Source organism: Protopterus annectens, chromosome 1.part0 (genome assembly GCF_019279795.1).
Source record: "Protopterus annectens isolate FY-2018-M chromosome 1.part0, PAN1.0, whole genome shotgun sequence".
NCBI lineage: Eukaryota > Metazoa > Chordata > Ceratodontiformes > Protopteridae > Protopterus > Protopterus annectens.
This window is the reverse complement of record NC_056725.1, coordinates 1,163,123,646-1,163,145,501: the sequence shown is the minus strand read 5'-3', so window position 1 is coordinate 1,163,145,501 and position 21,856 is coordinate 1,163,123,646. Positions and strand designations below refer to the sequence as shown.

The window sequence follows — 21,856 nt, the reverse complement described above, 5'->3', positions numbered from 1 at the left end:
TCAAAAGCCCTATTAATATCAAGACTGATTGATTAATGTTGCATAGTCAGTTGTGATTATTCTTTTGATATTATCGTTAAGTATTTCTGTTTAAGATAAACCAGTTTGATCTTTGTCGGTCATGGAGGGTAGAATATGTTTTAATCTATTAGCATGAATTGCCATGCACAGTTTATAATCTACATTTAAAAGTGAAATTGACCCGTATGAAGATCATTCAGTAGGATCCTTGTCAGTTTTTAAAATTGGAGAGAGAACTGTATATTTCCAGGAAGAAGGGACTTTAGCTAGGTTCTTGACTATAGAAAAAACTTGTGTAGTATGTCTAGGGCTTCTTTGGGTAACATCTTATAAAGTTTCATTATAAATCCATCATTACCTGGTGCTTTATTGGGTTTCAGCTTAGAAATTTGAGTTTGAAGTTCAGACATAGAGATTGGTTTGTCATTTAGTTTCATTTGGTCATCAGATTGTTTGGTTTTTGTATTTTTTATAAATATTTTAATTATTTCTTCTGGATCTATTAATATATTATTTTGATTGATTTTATAATCTCTAAATTCCTTTAGAATATCTTCTATTTCTGTTACTTTCCTTCCTGTGTGAGTAGACTTATTTTAATGTGATTGGACTTGCTGAGTAATTTTGTTTTTGTGGCTAAATTGCACATAGATTTTTGGTTAATAGATATGCTCATCATTTTAAATTTCTCAAGGTTGATTTCCGTTTTATGGTTTAAGATTTTCCAAGTATTTATTGTTTAGCTTATTAATCTCTTCTGTATTATTATTCTTATTTGTCTGATTTTCTAATCTTAACTTACCAAGTTTTTCTTGTATTTCATGTAATTATTTGTCCTATTGTTTTTTGTTTATTTGACAACCAATTATTGACTCTACCAAAAAGAAGTTTTTAGTGCATCCCATAAAATTAATAATAATTAGATTTCCAAAACAGCTCAAAGGTAATTGCATTGTGATGTGAAAGCGGAACCGAGTCGGCCTAATACTAAGCTCATGCCAGCCAAAATCTCTTGAGCTAAGCTTCTACCCATAGTGCCCTTCTCCCTGTTACCTCAGATCTCGTTTGCCATGTAGCCGTAAAGCTGCATTTCAGCCGAGCTCTCAGCTAAGTGAAAACTTTTTGATATCTCTCAGGATATTTTGTTTCTACCCATTTGGTAAAATTTTTAAGTACCATTGGTGGTACGGCCATTTCTCCGTACCCTTGTGGTATTTCTTGAATACCATCATTTATATTTTTCTCCCTTTCCCTTTAACTAACTAGTTGTGTGTTTTTTGACATATTTCATAGAGTTAGTGTATATTTAGATAGTTTAGACATAGAGATAGTAAAGTTTGAAATTTTTCCCTAGTATTTTACCTGGATTGATGTGTGTAAATTTCATGATGTCTGATAAAAAGGCCACATCGGGTTTGAAACACTGTACTTTTTTTAAGGGTAAACTTCCTAATAGTGACTCCCATTATAATTGTGTTTATTGTTTGGGAGTGCCCCATCTTTCAGTGCAACCCCCCCCCCTGTGATTTGTCAAAGTTTCAGTCAGCGCACCTTGAACGAGTGCAAGAATAACTTGATTCTGAAGGACCTACTGAAGCCACCCTTTTCAGAGGCCCTTTCTGTGATGGAGGTCTCATCCCCTCCAATCAAGGATAAGGAAAGTTCCCACTCAGTTCACTCTTCACCATCTGGTGACCAGGGCAAATCTGTTAAGCCTAAAGTGCCAAAGCTATCTTCGGAGCATAAGTCTGCCTCATTGGCTCTGACCTCTACAGCTCCAGCTATGGCTGCTCCTATGTTGCCACCTGTTTTGGCTCCAGTACTGTCTCCAGCACCAGCTATCGACCTCACAACGACTACTATGACTTTGGCACCAAGTGTCGCTTCAGCACAGTGCACTCCTTTGATGCCTATCTCTGCAATTACGACTGAGCCTTCCGCTTTGGCTCCTAGTGCCTCTTCGGCCCCAAGCCCTTTTACAGTCCCGATAAATACAAATTTGACTCCACTGCTTCCGGTCTCCAAACTTGAGACATCGGTGCTGGTAGATTCCACACCACGGACCTGATACTCCCCATCTACAAACCCATTTCTAGGACAGGTGTACAGTCTGTATCCACTAAATCCACCAAGAGCCTTTCAAAACTTGATGTGGTGTATCTTGTGGACCAACTGTTGACAGCCAGGGGAATACCCACCCCTTCTAGGCCCATCCTCCTGCAGGACTTGGATTGACTTCTCCACGGACTCCATCCTACTCTCCTCCTTTGACCGTACCAGTTCCAAAGCCTTCTGCTGTGATGTCCTTTTTGGAACCCCCCCCCCCCATCTCAGCGCCTGTAGTGTACCTCACTGGGGCTCTGGGACAGTCCCTTTGGCCTTCAGTCCCTGCTGAACCGGGCTTTCCTCAACCCTGTGATTGGGCTGCCGGCTCCTCGGTTCATGGCACAATTCCGAGTGTTTCTACTGTTCCATCCTCTGTGCTAGAAGTCCTGTCTGCACCGATCCTGCTTGAGGCTCCATCCTCGGGAGTATGTTTCACGGAGTGGGGTGTGATCCCAGTTCTGAGTTTGTCGTCCTAGGTCACGGGCTCCCATCCTGTTTTGGGCAGACTTGCTTTCTGAGCTATGGAAAGGACACTTGCTTCTGGAAGCATTCCACTGATGGAACCCCAGACCTTTCAGTTATAGCTGTCACAGGCCACCTCCCTGGGACATTGGGCAGGAAAGTCTCAGGACCCTCCATTGCAGGGTGCCCCCTCTTCTAAGTCCTCCTCAGAAGCGATTGTACAAGAGGAAGCCTGTAGACTCCCCTGAAGAGTCTCTAACAGAGGACATGGATTTTGATGAAAGTGAAGGGTCCCCATGGTCACCCCCTGAGGATGTCTCCTTTGGAGACATCCTTGAAATATTGAAACAGAGGGGTGACTGGAAGCACACTAATCCTTCTTCGAGGAGTCCATGTTTCTGCAGGCTTTCCATGCCCGGCCATCTAGCTCTTGGGTGACCTTGCCTGCAGGTGAGCTAGTACAACTCATGCAGCGTGCTTGGAAGAACCCTGATTCTGTTGAGTCAATCCCTCGGAGACCTGACAAGATACTTTCTCCTCAGAGGAAAACCCACATTGGTCCAGAGGTTTACCAGTTGGTGCTATGGTGGTGCTGGCTGTGATGCCCATGCCCTGGCCCAGCAATCAAGGAGCCTCAATCCTCACCACTAAGCCCAGTGAGGGTCATCTCATATAGGAGGAAAGGATAACAAATACACACAGTAAAGTGCAATTTCCCTAAAGAGCACAGAGATCACAGTCAGTCTGGAGCTGGTCGCTCCCTTGTTCTCCAGGTCCCCAATAAGACTCCCCACTGACACAGCTATAGGGTCCAGATCTCAGCCAGCTGGGCAAGCTAAAACCTCCAGCACCCTCTGTCCAACCAGTGCTTTGTGTCCCTGCCCAAGTAGCTGACATACACACACTTTGAGATAAGAGTTTATACAACCACACAGACACTCATGGGGAACACTGGCACTGGTTCTCCAGCTGTGCCCCTTTTACCCAGACTATACGGTAGAAATCACTGCCACCATCCAGCTGATATTCATCAGGTACTCGAAGGCCCTTAAAAGGGTGTCCAGTTATTACGGTGTAATATTATTATCCAATTGGTAGTATAACTAAACAGTCAAGGCTTATCAGAGTGACTTGGTACAGGATCCCTCTATACATGCAATGTACTCTTAGAGCTTAACTTATCTCTGCACAAAACAGCCACAGTTGAAAGGTTTTAAAATATTTAATAATAAAAACACAAGACAATACTTCTTACTACACATTGCTAGGCAAGAGTTCAGAGATCACAGAGAAATACTTAAAATAATTCAGTAGTACAGTTCTGACATCACAGAAAAACACTTAGTCTAATCTTTCTAGTTTCTAGCTATTTCTAAGAGAAAACACAAGTCTAAGATAAACTTACATATAGAACAGAGGGAGAGTGCTGATGAGTTGGATGGTCAAGACAAAAATGCTTAATGCTCTGTGATTCTCTCTGTTTTTAAAATCACATTCCTGGTTCTCATTACATCATTCTTCACACTTCCCTGGGATCCCAGGCTAATAGAAACTACATTTACATTCTTAACATCTCCTTTTGTTATCTTGCAGTTGGTCAGGAAGCAGAGCAATAAAAATACATTTGCATGTTTAACTCTAGCAATTTAACTATTGGTTAAAACAATAGAAAGAATGTCTTCACCTAGACAGGCCGTGGCCGACTTTAGATCAAAGGGTCACAACATGCTTTACTTGGTCAGCAGAGGGCACTATTTTTACATTTTTGTAACAGCATTTTTTCCATTTAAGACAAGCCTGTGGCTTACATTAATATTTACAAATGATAGAATTATCTATAAAATTCTATCTGGCTAGGCTGGCAGCCTTCACAGTGGTGGCCACAAAAAAGGATCTCGCCAAAGTGAGTCATACTGTTCACCCACCCAACAGAGGTCCAGGCCATGGACAGATTAGGGAAGTGAGCCTTTGCTTCACCGACCTTTGCCATACGGTCCCTGAATTACTTGGCACATTTTACGAGGCTCCAAAGAGACTTGGTTTCCAAACTCTCTGGAGCACTCGCAGGACAGGTGTCATGCAAGGGCTAAAGTTGCCTCACAGCTCGCAACCCTGGAATCAATCTCCAATTCATCCATGAGGTTGCTCTTGCATGCAACCAAAGGGGTGGCTAGAGCTGCGGGTTCAGACATAGTTATGAGATGCCATGCCTGGATGCTCCTCTGTGACCTTGCAGACATTTTCAAGTCTTCCTTCTTGAATGCTCCCATCAAAGCATCTTCCCTTTGTGACCCCAAGGTGAAGGACACTCTGGCCAGATGTGAGCAGGACGGTAAGACCCTGTCTGCCGTAGGTCTATGTTTTTCCAATCCTTAACATTCCTTTTCCAGGAACCAGAGTAGTGGCAAAATGTGGCACAAAAAAATCTCAGGGTCCTTTCCTTGCCACACATGGTGATGATACCCCTAGGGGTAGAGGGGGTTAACAATTCTGGAAGACACCCCTACCGAGGCAGAGGGGATCCACGTAATCAGGGACCCAGGGAATCTTTCTCTGGGCAGCCTTATCAGTGCTCCTGAAGAGCAGCCCGACTGCTTTCTTCTGGATGCAGTTGAGGGTTGTTTCTCTCTGCACCAAGCTGCATGACATTCAATAACCACCATTTGCTGGATGCAGAAGATCATAACCAGAGGTTACACCATTCCCACCATCACTTATCCAAAACTTCCAACAAAACTTCCCAACATTCCACCCAGTCAAAGGGAAGAAGCAGCTGAAAAATAAACAAGCTGTATCAAAAAAGAGTCATCCAATTAGTCCCACCAGACCATTGTGGATCCAGATTTTACTCAAGATTCTTTTTGGTGCCAAAAAAGACAGGGGACTGGAGACCCATTCTGGATCTCAGCAATTTGAACAAGTCTATTGCCCAAACCAAATTCCAGATGGTCACGGTTTAGTCCATTCTCCCTTTTCTAAGGCAATGCGATTAGATGTGCTCGGTAGATCTCCGGGACGTGTATTACCACATCAAAATGGACAAACGTTCCAGGAGTCGTCTTCACTTTGGGTTAGGAGCCAATCATTACTAGTTTCATGCCCTGCCGTTCAGACTCTCTATAGCCCCCAGAGTGTTCACAAAGTGCATGGCAGTGGTTACAACTCACTTGAGACTGCAAGGATTTTGGGTGTTTCCTTATTTGGACGATTGGTCCTTAATGCCCCCACCAAGCATGTTGTGGTAACAGCTGTACAATGCACTCTTTCCATGGCAAAACTTTTGGGGATAACTGTAAACTGGGAGAAATTCAATCTTGCTCCAGTCCAGAACATAGAATTCATTGGAGCAGTCTTCGACACCTGCTCTTGTCTGTCACTCCCAGCTCACAGACTTCAGAGATTGTCGTAAACTCTGGGTGATACAACAAAGTCTCAGCAAGAGAGGTTCTTCAGCTTTTAGGATCCATGGCAGCTTCCATCCCAATAGTGCCTCTTGCGAAACTGCATATGCAAATACTTCAATGGCTTCTACTCTCTCAATGGTTTCTGAATTACCACTCTCTATGCTTTCAAATTCTGATAACCAGTTCTTGCAAGCAGAACCTACTTTCGTGGAGAACTTTGGAGCCGTCCATTCCAGCCCCTCCAGCCCAAAGCCATTGTGACCACGCATGCTTCCCTGTTAAGGTGTGGGGGGGGGCATTTCCAGGGAAAAACAATCCAAGGCACATAGTCCACGTTGGAGGCCAACCTGCATATCAACATTCTAGAACTGAAAGCGGTGCTGTTAGCATTGCAAGCATTCCAACCTATTCTTCCTTCTGGAACAATTGCAGTTCAGTCAGACAACATGTCAGTAGTCTGGTACATCAGCAAGCATAGAGGACCCAAGTGCTATCCCCTGTGTCAAAAGGCCATGTGAATTTGGCAGTGGACGATAGCTTCCAACCAATTTCTGATTGCAATGTATATCCCGGGGATTTCCAATGTGATTGCAGACAAGTTGAGCAGATGTATTCTCCTGCCTCACGAGTGGTCCCTCAATCCCGACTTAGCGGCAGAAATTTTCAGCCATTGGGGCCAGCCTTGCTGCAACCTGTTGGCCTCTTCATCAAACAACAAATACAGCAGCTATTTTGCCCTATTCCCACCAAAGGAGGAGTCTCCGAGGGATTCTCTGATTCATGATTGGCCCACAGGACTGCTGTTATGTCTATCCCAATTCATAAAGAAAGCTATTCAGTTGAAATGCAAAGTGATCCTCATAGCCCCCTTTTGGCCTCAATAAGTTTGGTTCCCCTTCCTTTGGCCTCATCTGTTATGTCGACCGTGGATTCTGGACTCTTTTCCAGACCTAATTTCTCACCCCAAGGGTTGAGTCACCCGAACCTATCCAGTCTGAAGCTGACAGCTTTGTTTCTCCACTTCCGTTAATCACCAGGCAGGATGACCTCACCTCATCTGTTCATGACATTATTCTGGCCTCTCATAAACCATCCACCAGAAGACTATATCTAGACAAATGGAAAAGGTTCTCTATTTGATCAAAGAAAAAGATTCTGGATCCATACTTGGCTCCAGTCATGGCAGTTTTACAATACCTATCTAAATTCTTCAAAGATGGAGCTGCAGCTTCTACCATACGAGTACGTCTAGCAGCTATCTCAAACTATCATAATGGGATGGATGATTCTCCCCTCATCTTGCTTCAGTTATGCAAAACATTTCTCAAAGGGGTCTCCCACATTATGCCTCTAATCAGACAACCTATAGAGCCATGGAACCTCACGTTAGTTCTCAAGTCATTAACTCAACCTCCATTTGAGCCTGCTGTGAAGTGTGACCTCAAATTCTTGTCATGGAAATCCCTTTTCCTGGTGGCCATCACATCAGCCAGATGAATTTCTGAGCTTCAGGCATTATGCACCAAATGGCCCTATCTAATCTTTCACAAGGACAGAGTATCACTCCAGACAAATCCATCTTTCCTCCCCAAAGTTGTTTCAGACTTTTCGATCAGTCAGTCCATTTATTTGCCAATATTTTTCCCAAATTTTTCTAATAAAGGGGAATACTGTCTACATTCCTTGGATGTGCACAGACAATTGAGATTGTATTTAGACAGGACCAAAGCAATACATAAAACTGACCTTTTAATTTCCTTCTCTGGGCCTAGAGTGGGAAATTCTGTCTCCAAGGTCACTTTGTCAAAATGGTTAAGGGACTGCATATGCTACATTTATTCACTTGCAAAAGAATCTATGCCACAGAATGTTAAAGCCCATTCTGCTAGATCTATTGCAATGTCTGTAGCCTTCCGTTCCAGAGCTTCTGTGGATGATATCTGTGCAACAGTCACTTGGGCTAAACCCCACACTTTTATCAATCATTACAAATTAGATGTGGTCTCCAGAGGGAGAGCTGCCTTTGGCTCAATGGTGCTCAGGAACATTCTTCCATAAGGGCCGCCCAATGATCCCAAGGTAGCTGGGGATCTGTCCCACCAGTGATGAATGGAAAGAAGATTAACAGCATCAGATAAAGAAGTTATGTCTTACCATAATGTTCCATCTGTGGTGTTGATCTTCTTTCATTCATCACTTCCCACCCTCCTTCCCCAGCCAAAGGCTCCTGGGGGTACTTTGGGTGCAAGTGGAGACATAAGGCGTTTGTGCAGAAATGGCCTCTGCTTTTACTAGTACAACATGGGCAAACTCGATCTGAGGTAACGGGGAGAAGGGCACTGTGGGTAGAAGCTTAGCTGGAGAGTTTTTGGCTGGCATGAGCTCGGTATTAGGCTGACTCTTTTCCGAGGGCTCGGAACTGAACCCATCAGTGATGAATGAAAGAAGATCAACAACACAGATGGAACATTATGGTAAGACATAATGTCTTTTTTTAAGCTACCCCTCTTGCTTCCATTATTTAATCCCTTGACATTTATGTAACTACAGTTAATAAATGCTATTTGTCCTACTGATCAAACGTATACATGTACTTCTCATAGGTAATGACACTCTGTTAGTAAAGAACTGCTTAGTAATCATCATGTGCACATTAACATTTGAAGGTTTGATTAGACATAAAATAATTACGATTGTGGACACTCAAAAACAAGCTAAACAATATAATTGTTAAACATTTGATTTTAAAATCCCTGTGACCCCCCCATGGAGTCTAACACTCCTTGCTTGAATAGTCTAACCATCTAACCAAACAAGCAAACATATCCATCCAATACTCTTGACAAAAAAAAAAGTCTACGCTACTACAATCAAATATGATATTAACAGTAAAACAAAGATGAACCTGTAGCCTTTAAACCATTGTTAATGTATAATAGTAGAACAATTATTTCACATCTTAACTTATTTAACATATACATTCTCCAGTTTTATGTGTTCATTAACGTGTTAAAGTAAGATATGCTTCTTACATCTGTTATTATTGTTCCTTATCTATTCATAGTTTTGAAATTCATCAACTAGTAGTATAAAATAAGAAATTCTGCTGCACAACATGATGATGTCTGTGCAGCTGACCCCTGGCCCAAGGTTCACACCTTCATTTCACATTACAAATTTGACATACAATCCAGATCAAGAGATTCCTTTGGTTCAGCTGTGCTCTGGAATACCCTTCCATAAAACCACCCAAGTGTTAACAGTAGCTGGGTACTCTAGCCCATATGTTGAGGAACTGATGGAAAAGACAACATCAGATAGAAAAGTTATGTACTCACCATAACAATGGATGTGTACTGTCAGTTTCTGTCTTTCAACTCCCCCTTACTCATTCAATATTTGTTACGTTGTTTAACCACTTAACTTTTTTCAAGTTTGTATGCATCACCTTGTTTCTTTACTTATATCTTAGACACTGGATACTTGCCTTTTTTCTTGGTGGGGCAAACTTGATCTGAAGAAGTTGGGTTTACACAGGGGGATTATGGATAAGGAGAGTTATGATTTGGAGCAGGAGCACCGGATCCAAAACCTGTAAATGGCTGAAGTTGGATCCAACTCTCATCTAAAGACCCATACATTGAGTACAGAAATGGATAACACAGATTTGAGTACATAACTTTCATTTTTATTAATTATATTATAAACCTTAACAACTGGACCAGTGACTTCACACCTTCTATTGCAGTCTACTTTATTAAACAGATATACATCTTAAGTGCATTGTTGCATGTTAATGTCATCTTCAGGCCCAAATTCCTTTACACTATCTCATACAGCTCATTTATTTTACTGTGGAGTTCTACTTCTGATCTGTAATAGTTCCTTATAATCATCTTTTCACCTTTATTGTCAATGATTTGTCTTTGGTTTAGAATTTTCTAGTTTTAACATTTTTAGCAATTACAAACACCTTCACCTTTTTCATACATGTTATTTTACACCAATTTGACAAAAACATCTTCGTACTGAAGTTAACTTTTCTTCCAAGTAAAAGACTCTGTATATTATTTAAGTAATTTTTGTACGAAGTAATTCCATTTATGTCTAAAACCTATGCTCTCAAGAACCTTTTTTTCTGAACTATCACATCTCTAACATGTCTCATCTGTGTGAGCATTTTTTTTCAAGTCTCATAGAGGTATAGAAATATTTGTGGAACATTTTCATGCAAAACTTCTAAACTTTCACAGTTTAGTAGCATATCTAGGGTTAAGCCATATTTCCTACCACTGGCATTGTGTAATATATTTAATTGTTCACTCCCTGTTAGTTTTACCTTTATATTTTATTGTCTAGAATTGTTACCTTTATACAGTATTGTTTTCTCAATTCTAAGTTGCGTTATATGCTCAATTTAATACCAGTTCGTAGATTAAATTTCTGTTCTGGTCACAATTATATAATATACCATTTCAGTTTTAACAGAATTACTATTAAACTTCTGCATGTCTTCCTCCTGGAACTCTAACATTAGACCTGTGTATCCAAGTTGATCTGAGTTCAGCAACCCCTAAAAATGATTCCATTTTATTATCTCATTTGTTTTATCATCGACTCCCCAAATCTTGATTATTTGTTCTTTTTTTATATGTTCATTACATTTTTTTTCTTCTTTGTCTTTTTATATGTAAACGTGTGTGTGTGTGTGTGTATATGTGTATATGTGTGTGTGTGTGTGTGTGTGTATGTATGTGTGTGTGTATGTATATATATATATATATATATATATATATATATATATATATATATATATATGTTTATACATATTGGTCTACCTGAAAGTATTAAAAGATGATAACATTGAAGACAACTTCATTGAGATGACATCGCCAAATTCCCCAAACATCAAACACCCAGAACAGCAAAAACTAACCCCGGGAAGAGAACCACTTGGCCACCATGGTGAATCTTACCCTTTCCATGCTGTAGTGCAATCTCGGAGTTGGTATATTTACTTGGGGGTGTGGGGGGAGAGAATCTACCCACTTTGGTGTGTTTTGTTTGCTGTGTTGTTTGCTTTGTTGTCCTGGTGACCAAGTGGTTCTCTTCCCGCGGTTACTTTTCGCTGTTCCGGTTGTTCAGTATTTAGAGGTTTCGGCGATAGTCTCAATTAAGTGATCTTCAATGGTGTACTTCTTTGATACTTTGAAGTAGACCCATGTATATTTGTGTGTGTATGTGTATATACATTATATATATATATATATATATATATATATATATATATATATATATATATATATATATATATATACATTATATGTTTTTTTATATTGCCAATAATTTTATGTATGTGGTTCATAGGTTAGTACTGGGCACACTGTCCTTGCTGGACATTTTAAGCCTAACCAATTCCCCTGTGTTAGAATCAAACCCTGCACCTTGTCTTTGTAAGGTAAACACCTTAACCATTATGCCAACCTGCCAACCCTAATGATGTATGAAATGCTCTTTATATTCATTTCTTAGATCTGCCCAAATGCCCATGTGTGGTGCTGCTATTATCTCATCAGAGACTATGCCAATCATGTGTTTCCAATGAGCAAATATTCTGTGTTTTGAATCAAAATAAAATATACTAGTCTATGTTATGTTGTATGGCCTTTATAGTATGCGTCCATATCTAAGCATCCCAAAAGACACATTTTCTTTGTCAGTATTAGGTTTTGCCAGTGCACTGTCTCAAGTGTGTTGTCCCAAAGAAACCCTTTAATTTCCTTTTCCCCATTCACTCATGTCTGATCTCTCCATTAACTCGTATTAGCATGGCCTACATAAATAATCAAGGAGACCAAAAACATTGCAGTCACTTGTATCTTATTATTCCATAGTCTAATCTTAATATTTGAGTAATTTCTTCCCACATTCCTGTTTCAAGCAAATTCCCAAGTATCTCACTTTGTCATGACCACACATAAAGTATACGCACTGTACCAAGTCAAGTGTTGGGGCATAATTCATTACTATAGCCTTTGCTTTTGTTTCATTTACTTTGTATCCTGCCATACAATTAAATATTTTAGTTTATAAAGTGTAATTTTTATGTCACATTCTGTACTGGTAACATGTATGTCATTCACAAACAGGACTGTTTTCTTATAGGTTCGTAGGTTCATAGGTTGGTACTGGGCTATCTGCCCGAAGGCGTATATTAGCCCAGCCACGTTGTGTGGTATTCACCGCCCCTTTAGTAGTTCCCTAGACCCTTGTACTAGCAGCTAGTACCCTTGGCCCCTATCTAATAGTGCTGTTGGTGTGATCCCCGGTGTGAACTTTCTGTTACCCATCCACTCATCAAGGTTCCTGTTGAAGAGTGATAGTGAGGGGCTCTGTCTTATGTAGATCGGGACCCTGTTCCATAGTAAGGGAAGTCTCTGCAAATTGAATCTATCCCTCCAGCATGTTCTATTCATTGTTGTGTTGCGGTTTATATCCCTAGAGTGTGTAGCTTGAGTAGATTTGGTTTTGCTAAGATGGAGCATGTTCAACATTTCTGGGTTGGACATGGCTCTGTACGTTAGACAGAGATCGCCTCTGAGAAAGCGGTATGCAAAAGAGAACAGTCTTAGCTTTTTCAATCGTGCTGCATAGAACAACTGTTTGAGGCCAGTAATCCTCTTGGTTAGGTACCTTTCTCTTTTTCTTTATATTCTCCATTTATATCCAGTTATGTTTGATTGTCTTATGTCTCTGGCTAATGGCTCTAAATAGAGAGCAAAGAGTAATGGTGAAAGTATACATCCCTGCCTAGTATCGTAAGGCTAAATGCTGTAGACAGCTCATCACACTTCTCCCTAGCTTGAGCTCCTCTGTATATATTAAATATTAATTTTGTCCATGTAGAAACCCAAATACCTTAAAAGATCTCTCTATAAAGTCCTTAATCTGTCAAATTTATTTTTCGACATCCAAAACCAATTAACATTATGTTATTGTTGAGTGATCTTTTTGAATCACAGGGGCTCTGCTATTATCTTTAAACTTTTGCTTACCTTTAATAAATCCATATTGATCCAGGCCTGTTATTATCAGCAATATATTTGCCATTCTTTTTCAGCAAAATTGTATAAAGACTTTGCAGTCATGATTTAAAATTGAAATGTGTCTGTATGACACTTTTCTTTAAGAGGATATTCCTCCTCTTTGGTATTACTACCAGTACTGCTTCTTTCTAGCCCCTACCCAGAAAAATATTGTTAAAAGTCTTAGTCAGACTTTTACCATCTCTTATTACTCTTTTTTCACACTTTTATTAGTATTCCATCAGTAGCACGATTTTTCCCTGTATTCAGGTTTCTTGTTGCTTCTTTAATTTCAGTTTCCTCTATTTTTGATGTTAATATCCCCTTTTTCTACTACTTTTAGCCAATAAAGATGTCCTTTATTGTTCACTGTTGCAGTAGTCATTACCTAGGGGAAGTATCATGCCAAGGGTACCATATGTCTGGCCAGCATACAAAAGCTTGAGCACCTTTCTGTTTTACCATATGTCTAAAGTATGCCCCAAATGTGAGATTGTGAAATGGTACACAAGAGTCATATGGGTGTGAAAATCCACAGAGCTTTCTTGCTGCCAACCAGAACTGACACTTCCCTTTCACTGTGGCCTGTTAGCAGTATGGCCTATGCCAGTTTCCACTGTGTTGGACAGATAAGTATAACATCTGGGAAAACTTTCTCTTTCCTTCATTTTTGGACAAAAATTATTAGTTTTCATGTTAACTAGCAGAAGTAAATGTGACAGATACATTATAGAGTTAATCTCACTAAATATGTGTGTGTTCTGCACAGTATCCGGTAATAACCATAGAAAGTGATCCATCAGTCTTTTGCCTAAAAATATAGGACTCTATTATATTCCCTCAAAATATAACCTGAAAAGCAAAGATTTAAGGAGTAGGTCGCAGTCATCGTCCCTCAGCATCCAAAAAACAAGCTCAGATGTTGAAATCCAAAGCTTCTGGTGTCTGGTCAGATATGGGCATATCTGCTGTGGTGCTTGGTGGGCCCCTCAAACCACTTAGTGTGTTCTGTATTCCTGCTGTTACAGTCCTATTGAAGACTTATAAGGTGCAGCATTTTGGCACGTCCTGCTTGACTGATCAAACCAATTTGGCCATGAAGGGGGAATGACAGCTGATTTATGTGAGGGACCTGAGGGCACGCCTCAGATTTTGGTCTGTAAAGAAGTTCCAGGTACCCTGATTGATGAATGTCATAGGTTGGATCCTCCATATTATTATCAAGCTTATGCTCATAAGAAAAAGAAGCAGAAGAAAAAACAATCTTTTTATACCCCTTTTTCTATTAGGGGCCCTCAGAAGAAGTATGATTTGCTACACTCTTTTTTTTAAGAGAGTTATGTCCCTAAAACCTCCTCAGTTTTTATCTACAGCTTCTTTCTCTTCCTTCCTTCACAAGAGAAAAAGAGCTTTCTTTTCTAAAGATATTTCTCTCAGATTCATTCATCATTTACATTTGAATTGAAAGACTCCTTTTTAGAGAAACTATTTTTTGGATACACTAGGATAAAGATGATTTAAAACATTCAGTGGGAAGGAAAGCAACTTGTTTATGCAGAAAAGGCACTATGACTTGTTATAGATGGGAATCCCCAAACCTGCTTATCTCTGGTCTTAGGAGCTTTGCAAGATACTTTTGCCACAGCTTCTTTAAATTCAGAATTTCAAGCTCCAGCACATAATAAACCTGACAGGTTTTACAAGGTTCCGTACACAAAACTGTCTTTATAGATATACTTACTACTCTGCAGCGTTTTCTAAGGAATGTCACAAACCTGGAAAGTTACTGCCATCTACTAATGCATTGTCCTGGGATAAGACAGTAAGGCTATGGATAAGTAATGAAAGAAGGTGTACACCTCAGTTACACGTCCTTTCTTTCAAAACTACCAAACCCATATGATTAGATAGTTTTTGTCTATTATGGGAGATGTGAATAAATTACTGTCTGACATGCCTGAGGCAGATAATAAAACTTCCTTATTATCTTTGTTCAGTTCCACAACCCAAATGCCTAGGCACTCTTATCAAATGCAGTTAAAATACTGCTGATACATCTTCCAGAGCTGCAGCTACAGGACCTCTCTTAAGGAGGTATTCTTGGCTGAGACTACAATCTGTACCCAAAGATGTGAAATCCAAATTATTGACCCCCCCCCCCATGTAGGGAAACTCTCTTTGGTCATACTCATGCTGACATTTTTAAAGGCATGCAGGATTTTAAACACACTAGATTTGTCTCTTGTACCAAAGTTCCAGAGTAATTACCCTTCTAATAAGGGAGTCTTTTGTTTTGGAAAAAACAGAAACAACAGCAAAAGGATAAAAAAGTTTGACAAAAAGAAGTTGCAGGAAAATAAAATCAAGACTTCAAAAGACTCAAGGTTTCCTTTCAAGATAATTTTTGTACCTTATATTTCAGTTTCATTTTATGCTTTGACTTTTGCTCTTTCTACAGCTCCAGGGGTGTTCACCCAATGCCTAGCGCTAGTCATAACCTTCTGTAGGCTCCAGGGTATTCATATTTATTTATTTATTTATTTATTTTACATTTGTTGACTGGGATAATCCAACTGGATACTTGTCCATTTTCAGCGGTGGCCCGGGGAGATAAGCTCCATACATACTTACATACATACATACATAGATACATACATACATACAGAAAAACTGTTACATTAAACAAGTTAAAGCACTGTTACAGATACAACACATAGGGTAAAAGTCATTCATTCTGTCATATATTAATCTAATTTGTTATAGGGTAGCAATTAGGAAGCAATGTAGGGATGGCCAAAAGACCTCTTTTGCACATGTTTATATTGCCAGAGTAGTCAGGATTAGAGCAAGGACGTAGCCATTGCCTTTTAAAAGTACTGTTTTAGATTTTTTTTAATTGAGTTAGAACGGGTTCTAAAGTAAGCTCAGCAGGAAGTGAGTTCCAATATTTTGCCAACAGAGTTGGCATATAGAGAGTCTCCAGATGAGTTTTTGCTTTTTGAGGGTTTGGACTAGGTAATTTGTTGGATGAGCGAAGTGTCTTGAGGTTGCTGTAAGGGGTGATAATTTTTCTAAGTACGGGTATGTTTTCAGGTTACTAGAGAATTTTATGTGCTACTATTAGCTGATTGTACTGAAGCTGGATAGGCAATTCTAGCCACCCTAGATTCTTTATGTTCAGACAGTGGTATGTTCTGTATGCTGCTGCGGTGGCAAATCTAGCAATACGATTAAAGCAGCTAGAGAGTTTATTAAGGTCAGACTTACTCAAGTTCGAGTAAAGAGGGGATGCATAAAGGAGGGTGGAAAGTAGATGTGTACAGGCAATTACTGTCCTAGCTAGTGGAGTGAGGATAGGTTTGATCTTGTATAGTGAGCCAAGCTTTTTTATTAACTTTTTTAATAGTTTGATTAATATGCATATCAAACTTGAGGTTATTATCAACTGTTACAAACAAGAGTTTGGTACACAGATCTGGGACTATGACCGTGCCATTGTTAGATTTTATAGTAAAGGGTGGAGCAGAGGCTTTACAAGTGGGGGAGAAAAGCAGTAGCTTTGTTTTGTTAGGATTTAATTGGAGACGTCAATTACAGAGCTAATTTTCAACAGTATTAAAAACATTTTGGGATAGAGTCTGCAGACTTAATGGGGAGGTGGCAGAGCAAATCAGAGTGGAGTCATCTGCGTATTGAATGCAGGTGGCTGTTGGGATGACTGTGTACAGGTCATTAATAAAGATAGAAAATAGGGGTCCTAATATAGAGCCCTGTAGGACCCCAAGGGTGGTAGGTAGAAGGGAAGACAGTTTGTTCTGCCATTGTACAGCCTGTTGTCTACCACTCAGATATGATTTGAACCATTGGATAGCCTGGACATGTAGGGGAATAGTTTTAAGAGTGTGTGTATGAGTAGTTGGTGGTTGACCATGTCGAAGGCTTTGGAGAGATCAAGAAAGAGGGCAGAAGAAAGCTGATTGTTACGGTTTTGATTAATAACACTGGAGAATGAGAGGAAGGCCGTGGTTGTACTGTGGAATGGTCTGAAACCATGCTGCAAGTTAGCCAGGAGATTGTGCTGAATGAGATGGCTCAGGAGTTGTTTATGGATGCACATCTCCATAATTTTAGCATGGGGTGACAAAATAGCTGTAAGTCTGTAATTTGACAGTTCAGTGGAACTGCCCCCTTTGTGGAGTGGAATAACTTGGGATGTCTTCCAGATGGCGGGGATAGTGGCTTCTGATATATTTATTTTGATCAGGATAGAGATTGGGTATGCTATGGCTCAGCTGGGAGGGTGATAGGTTTTAGTTTCTTGATTAGGGCATGGATAAGTGATGTGGAAACTGGTTGAAAGTTAAAGGGGAGTTGCGAACTAGCTGCTGTGGCATTAGGATTTGGGAAACTGGGAGATAGTTGGTTAGCTAGTGACTGGATAGTTTTTGCGAGAAGCTATTAAAGGAATTGTCAACTTCTTCCGAAGGTTTTTGGATGGTAGGCGAGGGGGTAGGAGTTGTGCATTGCCCTGGGTGAATATGTTTATTTATACCTGCCCAAAACGTTTGCGGCCTGTTTTGATGCTTCTGTTGTAAATGGCAGTAAAAGTTTTTTGTTTTTTTTTTATCTAGGGTGGTAGATTTTTTTAGTGTTGTTTCTTAGTTGTCTAAATCTAAGTTGATCTAAGGGGGGTTTTGTGGTATGCCAAGTGGTCCAAGCTCTGTTTCTAAGTAAGAGCATTTGTCTGGTTTCTTTTGAAAGCCATGGAGCAGCTTTTGCTTTAGTTCTTATAGAATCTGCAGGTGCATGGGCATCAAGGATGGCTAGGAATTTGGTATTGAAATATAATACAGCTTCTTCAAGTGGGAGATGTTTTAGGACTGCCCAATAACATGCTTTGAGTTCATTTTGGAAATTAGCGGGGTTAAAGTTTTTGTTGTTTGTAATTGTTTGGTAAGTAGGTTGGTGGGAGATGCAAGTCTTATGCCTGATTGTATAGGTAAGAAAATGGTCACTTATGTCTTCAGGTCGGATACTGGCCCTATACATGTGAGGATGGCCGTTAATGAGTATTCAATATAGGATACTATTTTTTGTTAGGTTTACTGATCCTAGTAGGAGAAGATATGATCTGAGTAAATCCGTATAGATTTACCTGTCTCAATGATCTTCTTCTAAGGGCTTCTTTGAGAGACAAGTACATTCTAGATGTCAGTATTTGAATATGTATCACCATTACAATAGCTTAAGTTATGTGGGTTTTACTCTTCTGTACCAGCCAGCTTTCCAATGCTTTGAGTGCCCTCCAGGCACTCCAACTAAGAAGAGCACAAATAAAACTCCATATAAAAGGTAAAGCCCTCAAAATTGTCGGACCTTTTTTTTATGTTGAAGCGAGCACTTCTTTGGCAAGTTCCATTTCCCAGTCAGGTAAAGATGTTCAAGCACTAAGCAGATAAGTCCCCAATGGGTAAAGCCTTCCTGCTTTTATTACTTGTGTTTTTTTTCTATCCGAAAGTGTTTAATGTGTTATAAAACAAAGACATTGGGACTGTTGGTGCTTGTGTAAACTTTTTGTGAGGAAAAGGGTTTACTTTTTGACTAAAATCTTAATTGAGTTTGATGTATTTGGGAAAGGATGTTGTACTAGTGGGGGACTTTCCATGGTATACTTACCTCAACCACTTGTTTTCAGTTGTTCCCCCTACCAACTCATCTAAGCCACACAACCCACATTTCTGATCTCCTTCTTGATTTATCAGTGCAGCAGCAGTCGGTCTCTGCTGTTGTACTTGCCCAGAAGCATAAAAAAGAAGAGCTTTGTAATGAGGTTTTAGTGGTCAGACCAGCTCCCTGTTTACCTCAGCTACTGGTTGGTGACTCTGTTGTGGTCATTTGCTATTCCACAGACTATCCATCTTCTTCTCCGGTCCTCATGGTGCAGTCTTCCAAGTCATTGAAGACCAGGGAATTGCCACATTCTTTGGAGCTGTAAGGATGCCCTTAGTTTACAAGACAGATCAACACTTATGTCACTGTCTGGGGAAGGGGCAGGTGAAGGGTTTGAGGAAGATGGGAGTCAAGTTCTATTTAGGGAGATAATGCTTACTGAAAAAAGCATCCAGCATCCTGTTTCTGTTTTTATGGATAGGGCAAATTTACTGGGCTTTGCTAAGGGACTGATTTGTGCTTTTTCTTTGTCATTAAAATATTCAAATAAGAAAATTCATGTCCATCCAGTATGACATCTCTCCCTCCTTCCCTCATCCAAATTGTCAAGCATGTGTTGTTTTCCAAATAGTATTTCTGTTTGTTCTAGACCATGTAGTCTCTAGGCAGAAAATTCAATCTGAAGGGGAAGGCCCACAGGTGATTATAGGAAAGTTTGCAGGAGCTCGAGGCATTAGAGCACAAACTAATGTTCAGATTGGACCAGAGTGGCCGCTTGGTACCCAACTGTCATGTTTGATGGACTTGGATGAAAAGGATGCAGCATTATTGTAGGTACATGATGGACTTGGATAAAAAGGATACAGCATTATGGTAAGTACAAAATGTCCATTTTGTTTGCATGTGTGTGTGTGTGTGTGTGTGTATATATATATATATATATATATATATATGTATATAAAATGTGTGTGTGTGTGTGAGAGAGAGAGAGATAGATAGTGTGCATATGTGTAATAAAGCACTGATCCATAGAACTGGTCATTCGGCTTTGATAATGTATTTGGCTGCAGTATAAACTGAGTAAGCATGTGCCATTCCCGGTAAATGGTCAATACAGGGCTCTCCATGCCTTTAGACAGACATTAGTGACTAATGTTTGTTAAATATGTTTGCAAAATGTATGTAAGAATTAACTTTGGTAACAGAAGATAGAAAATTATGCACCACTCTACATCAAAAAGATGCTATTTATTTTTATTTTGATAAAATATTAAAATATGTGTATTATATGCTTTTGTGCAGTGCAGTACATCTAAATCACTGAGTGTGGAAGACAGAAGATCTGCCTATTTTTTTATTTATTTGTTTGTATATTTTTGCAAAGTACCAGATTGATATGGAATTATGGAGGTTACTTGGGCAAAATTTTAGAGGAAGCATTTTCATATTCCAGAGAGCAAAATTCCTTTCAGCTGTAACTAATATTTCTCTTTTGTTAGTTATTCATGTCAGTAGAAACAGAATGGTTGTTAAAGTGGATTGCATGGATCCATTGATTGTAAATATATTAGTCTTAATGGAAACTATGATATGCGACACTGAAACTGTCTGATTCTGAACTTTTATTTTCTTCCCTCTAAATATAAAGTTATTTGAATCAGTTTATACAGATTTTTAGATGAAAACCTGGTTTGAATTTTCTGTACTTTCTAGCCAGCGCTGCTGACCTTTGACCAGGATTTGCTTGTGCAGAGCACAGCTGTAAATAGAAACCATGGCAGATATGTTCTCGAAGTTCAGCAGTTTTGGCAAGTACAGTACATTTTATTTGTTAAATGTACAGTGCACTTTGTAATATTTCTATGCATATAATTGTACATTCTCTTTATAATATTTCAGTACATAAAACAGTCTGAGTTTAGCTACACTAAAAGGGTTATATATTTGAATGGATTTTTGTTTTATTTTACAGCTCACTGCTATTTTAAGAAATATAGCTGATTTGTCACAATCAAGACCAAGATTCTTACTCAGTGGTGCTCTTTCTGAACTGTGTGTAATACTGGAACAATACATTGCTGATAAAGATGTTTGCACTAATGTTGCCAGGATATTAAGGTATGGACTAAATTTATATATAGTACAGTTTATCAAACCACAATTTTGCTCATCATTTTCACTCAGTTTCCAAAAAGATAGTGTTTGATGATTGAGAATAGCTATGGAATAGATGTTTTCTGCAAGGGGGCTGCTCTCCTGCTTTGCTTTCCACATCATATGACAGCTGGCGTTAATTTCCACTCATATTAGAACACCATGGGGAGGGGTGGCATTTATCAGTATCAAACTTTTGCACATTGGCTTGTATTGACAATTTTGCAGCATCATGTACCTTGCAAACCTCGGTGTAAAAATGAATCAAATAGGTTATCAGGTTATTTATGTTAAGGGCTTTATGAAGTTCATTTATGTTTCTTTTTTCTGATAGCATCCTGCCCGATGCTTTGTAGAATATCCATGAGTAATAAAAAAATACATCCTAAAATTCAGAAAGGTTTAGTTTGATGCAAAGGCCTTGTCTCAGAAGGTTTACAATTCACAGACTTCCTTAGCATTGAGGTGTTCTTTTTCATGGTGGCATCATTGAAGAGGGCAGTCTCGTTCACAAAGCTGCATTGTAATGAAGCAGTCTGGGGAAATGGCTGGTGCTAATTAGCCATGTGCTGTTTCCCAGAAATGTCTGTGACTCTTGATTTGCATGACAGATCAATTTAGAGAATCACTCAAATGAGTAACATTTTACTCTTGGAAGAAAAGGTGAATGTTGTCAAAAGACGGCGATCACCCATTCACTCCAATGATGATATTCATGCAGGTTCAGCAAGGCTGTGGGGATGGTATACGTCTATCTTTAGGGGCATGAATGTGATTTTTTGTGTCTGTATGTGTATAGGGACATGCATGACCAAGTTGGAGTTCTGGGTGGGTGTGTTATAGGGTAGTATAAAAGGCTTGCTACTCTCCCGGCAACAGTAAGACTACACGAGCATCAGTTAAACGAGCATGAGAAAAGTTCCAGGAAGGCAGCAAGTCTTTAGCTCATCATGG

At 39.6% G+C, this 21,856-nt stretch overlaps 1 protein-coding gene across 3 annotated transcripts in view; it reads left to right on the top strand.

The window, feature by feature from the left end:
• ARMC2 (armadillo repeat containing 2) overlaps positions 1-21,856 on the top strand; it is a 1,279,645-nt gene that overhangs the window by 717,324 nt on the left and 540,465 nt on the right. For all 3 annotated transcript variants that reach the window (XM_044065306.1, XM_044065323.1, XM_044065313.1), the window contains exon 11: positions 20,721-20,866. In XM_044065306.1, coding sequence (XP_043921241.1) covers positions 20,721-20,866 — 146 coding nt within the window. The remainder of the gene's footprint in view (positions 1-20,720; positions 20,867-21,856) is intronic.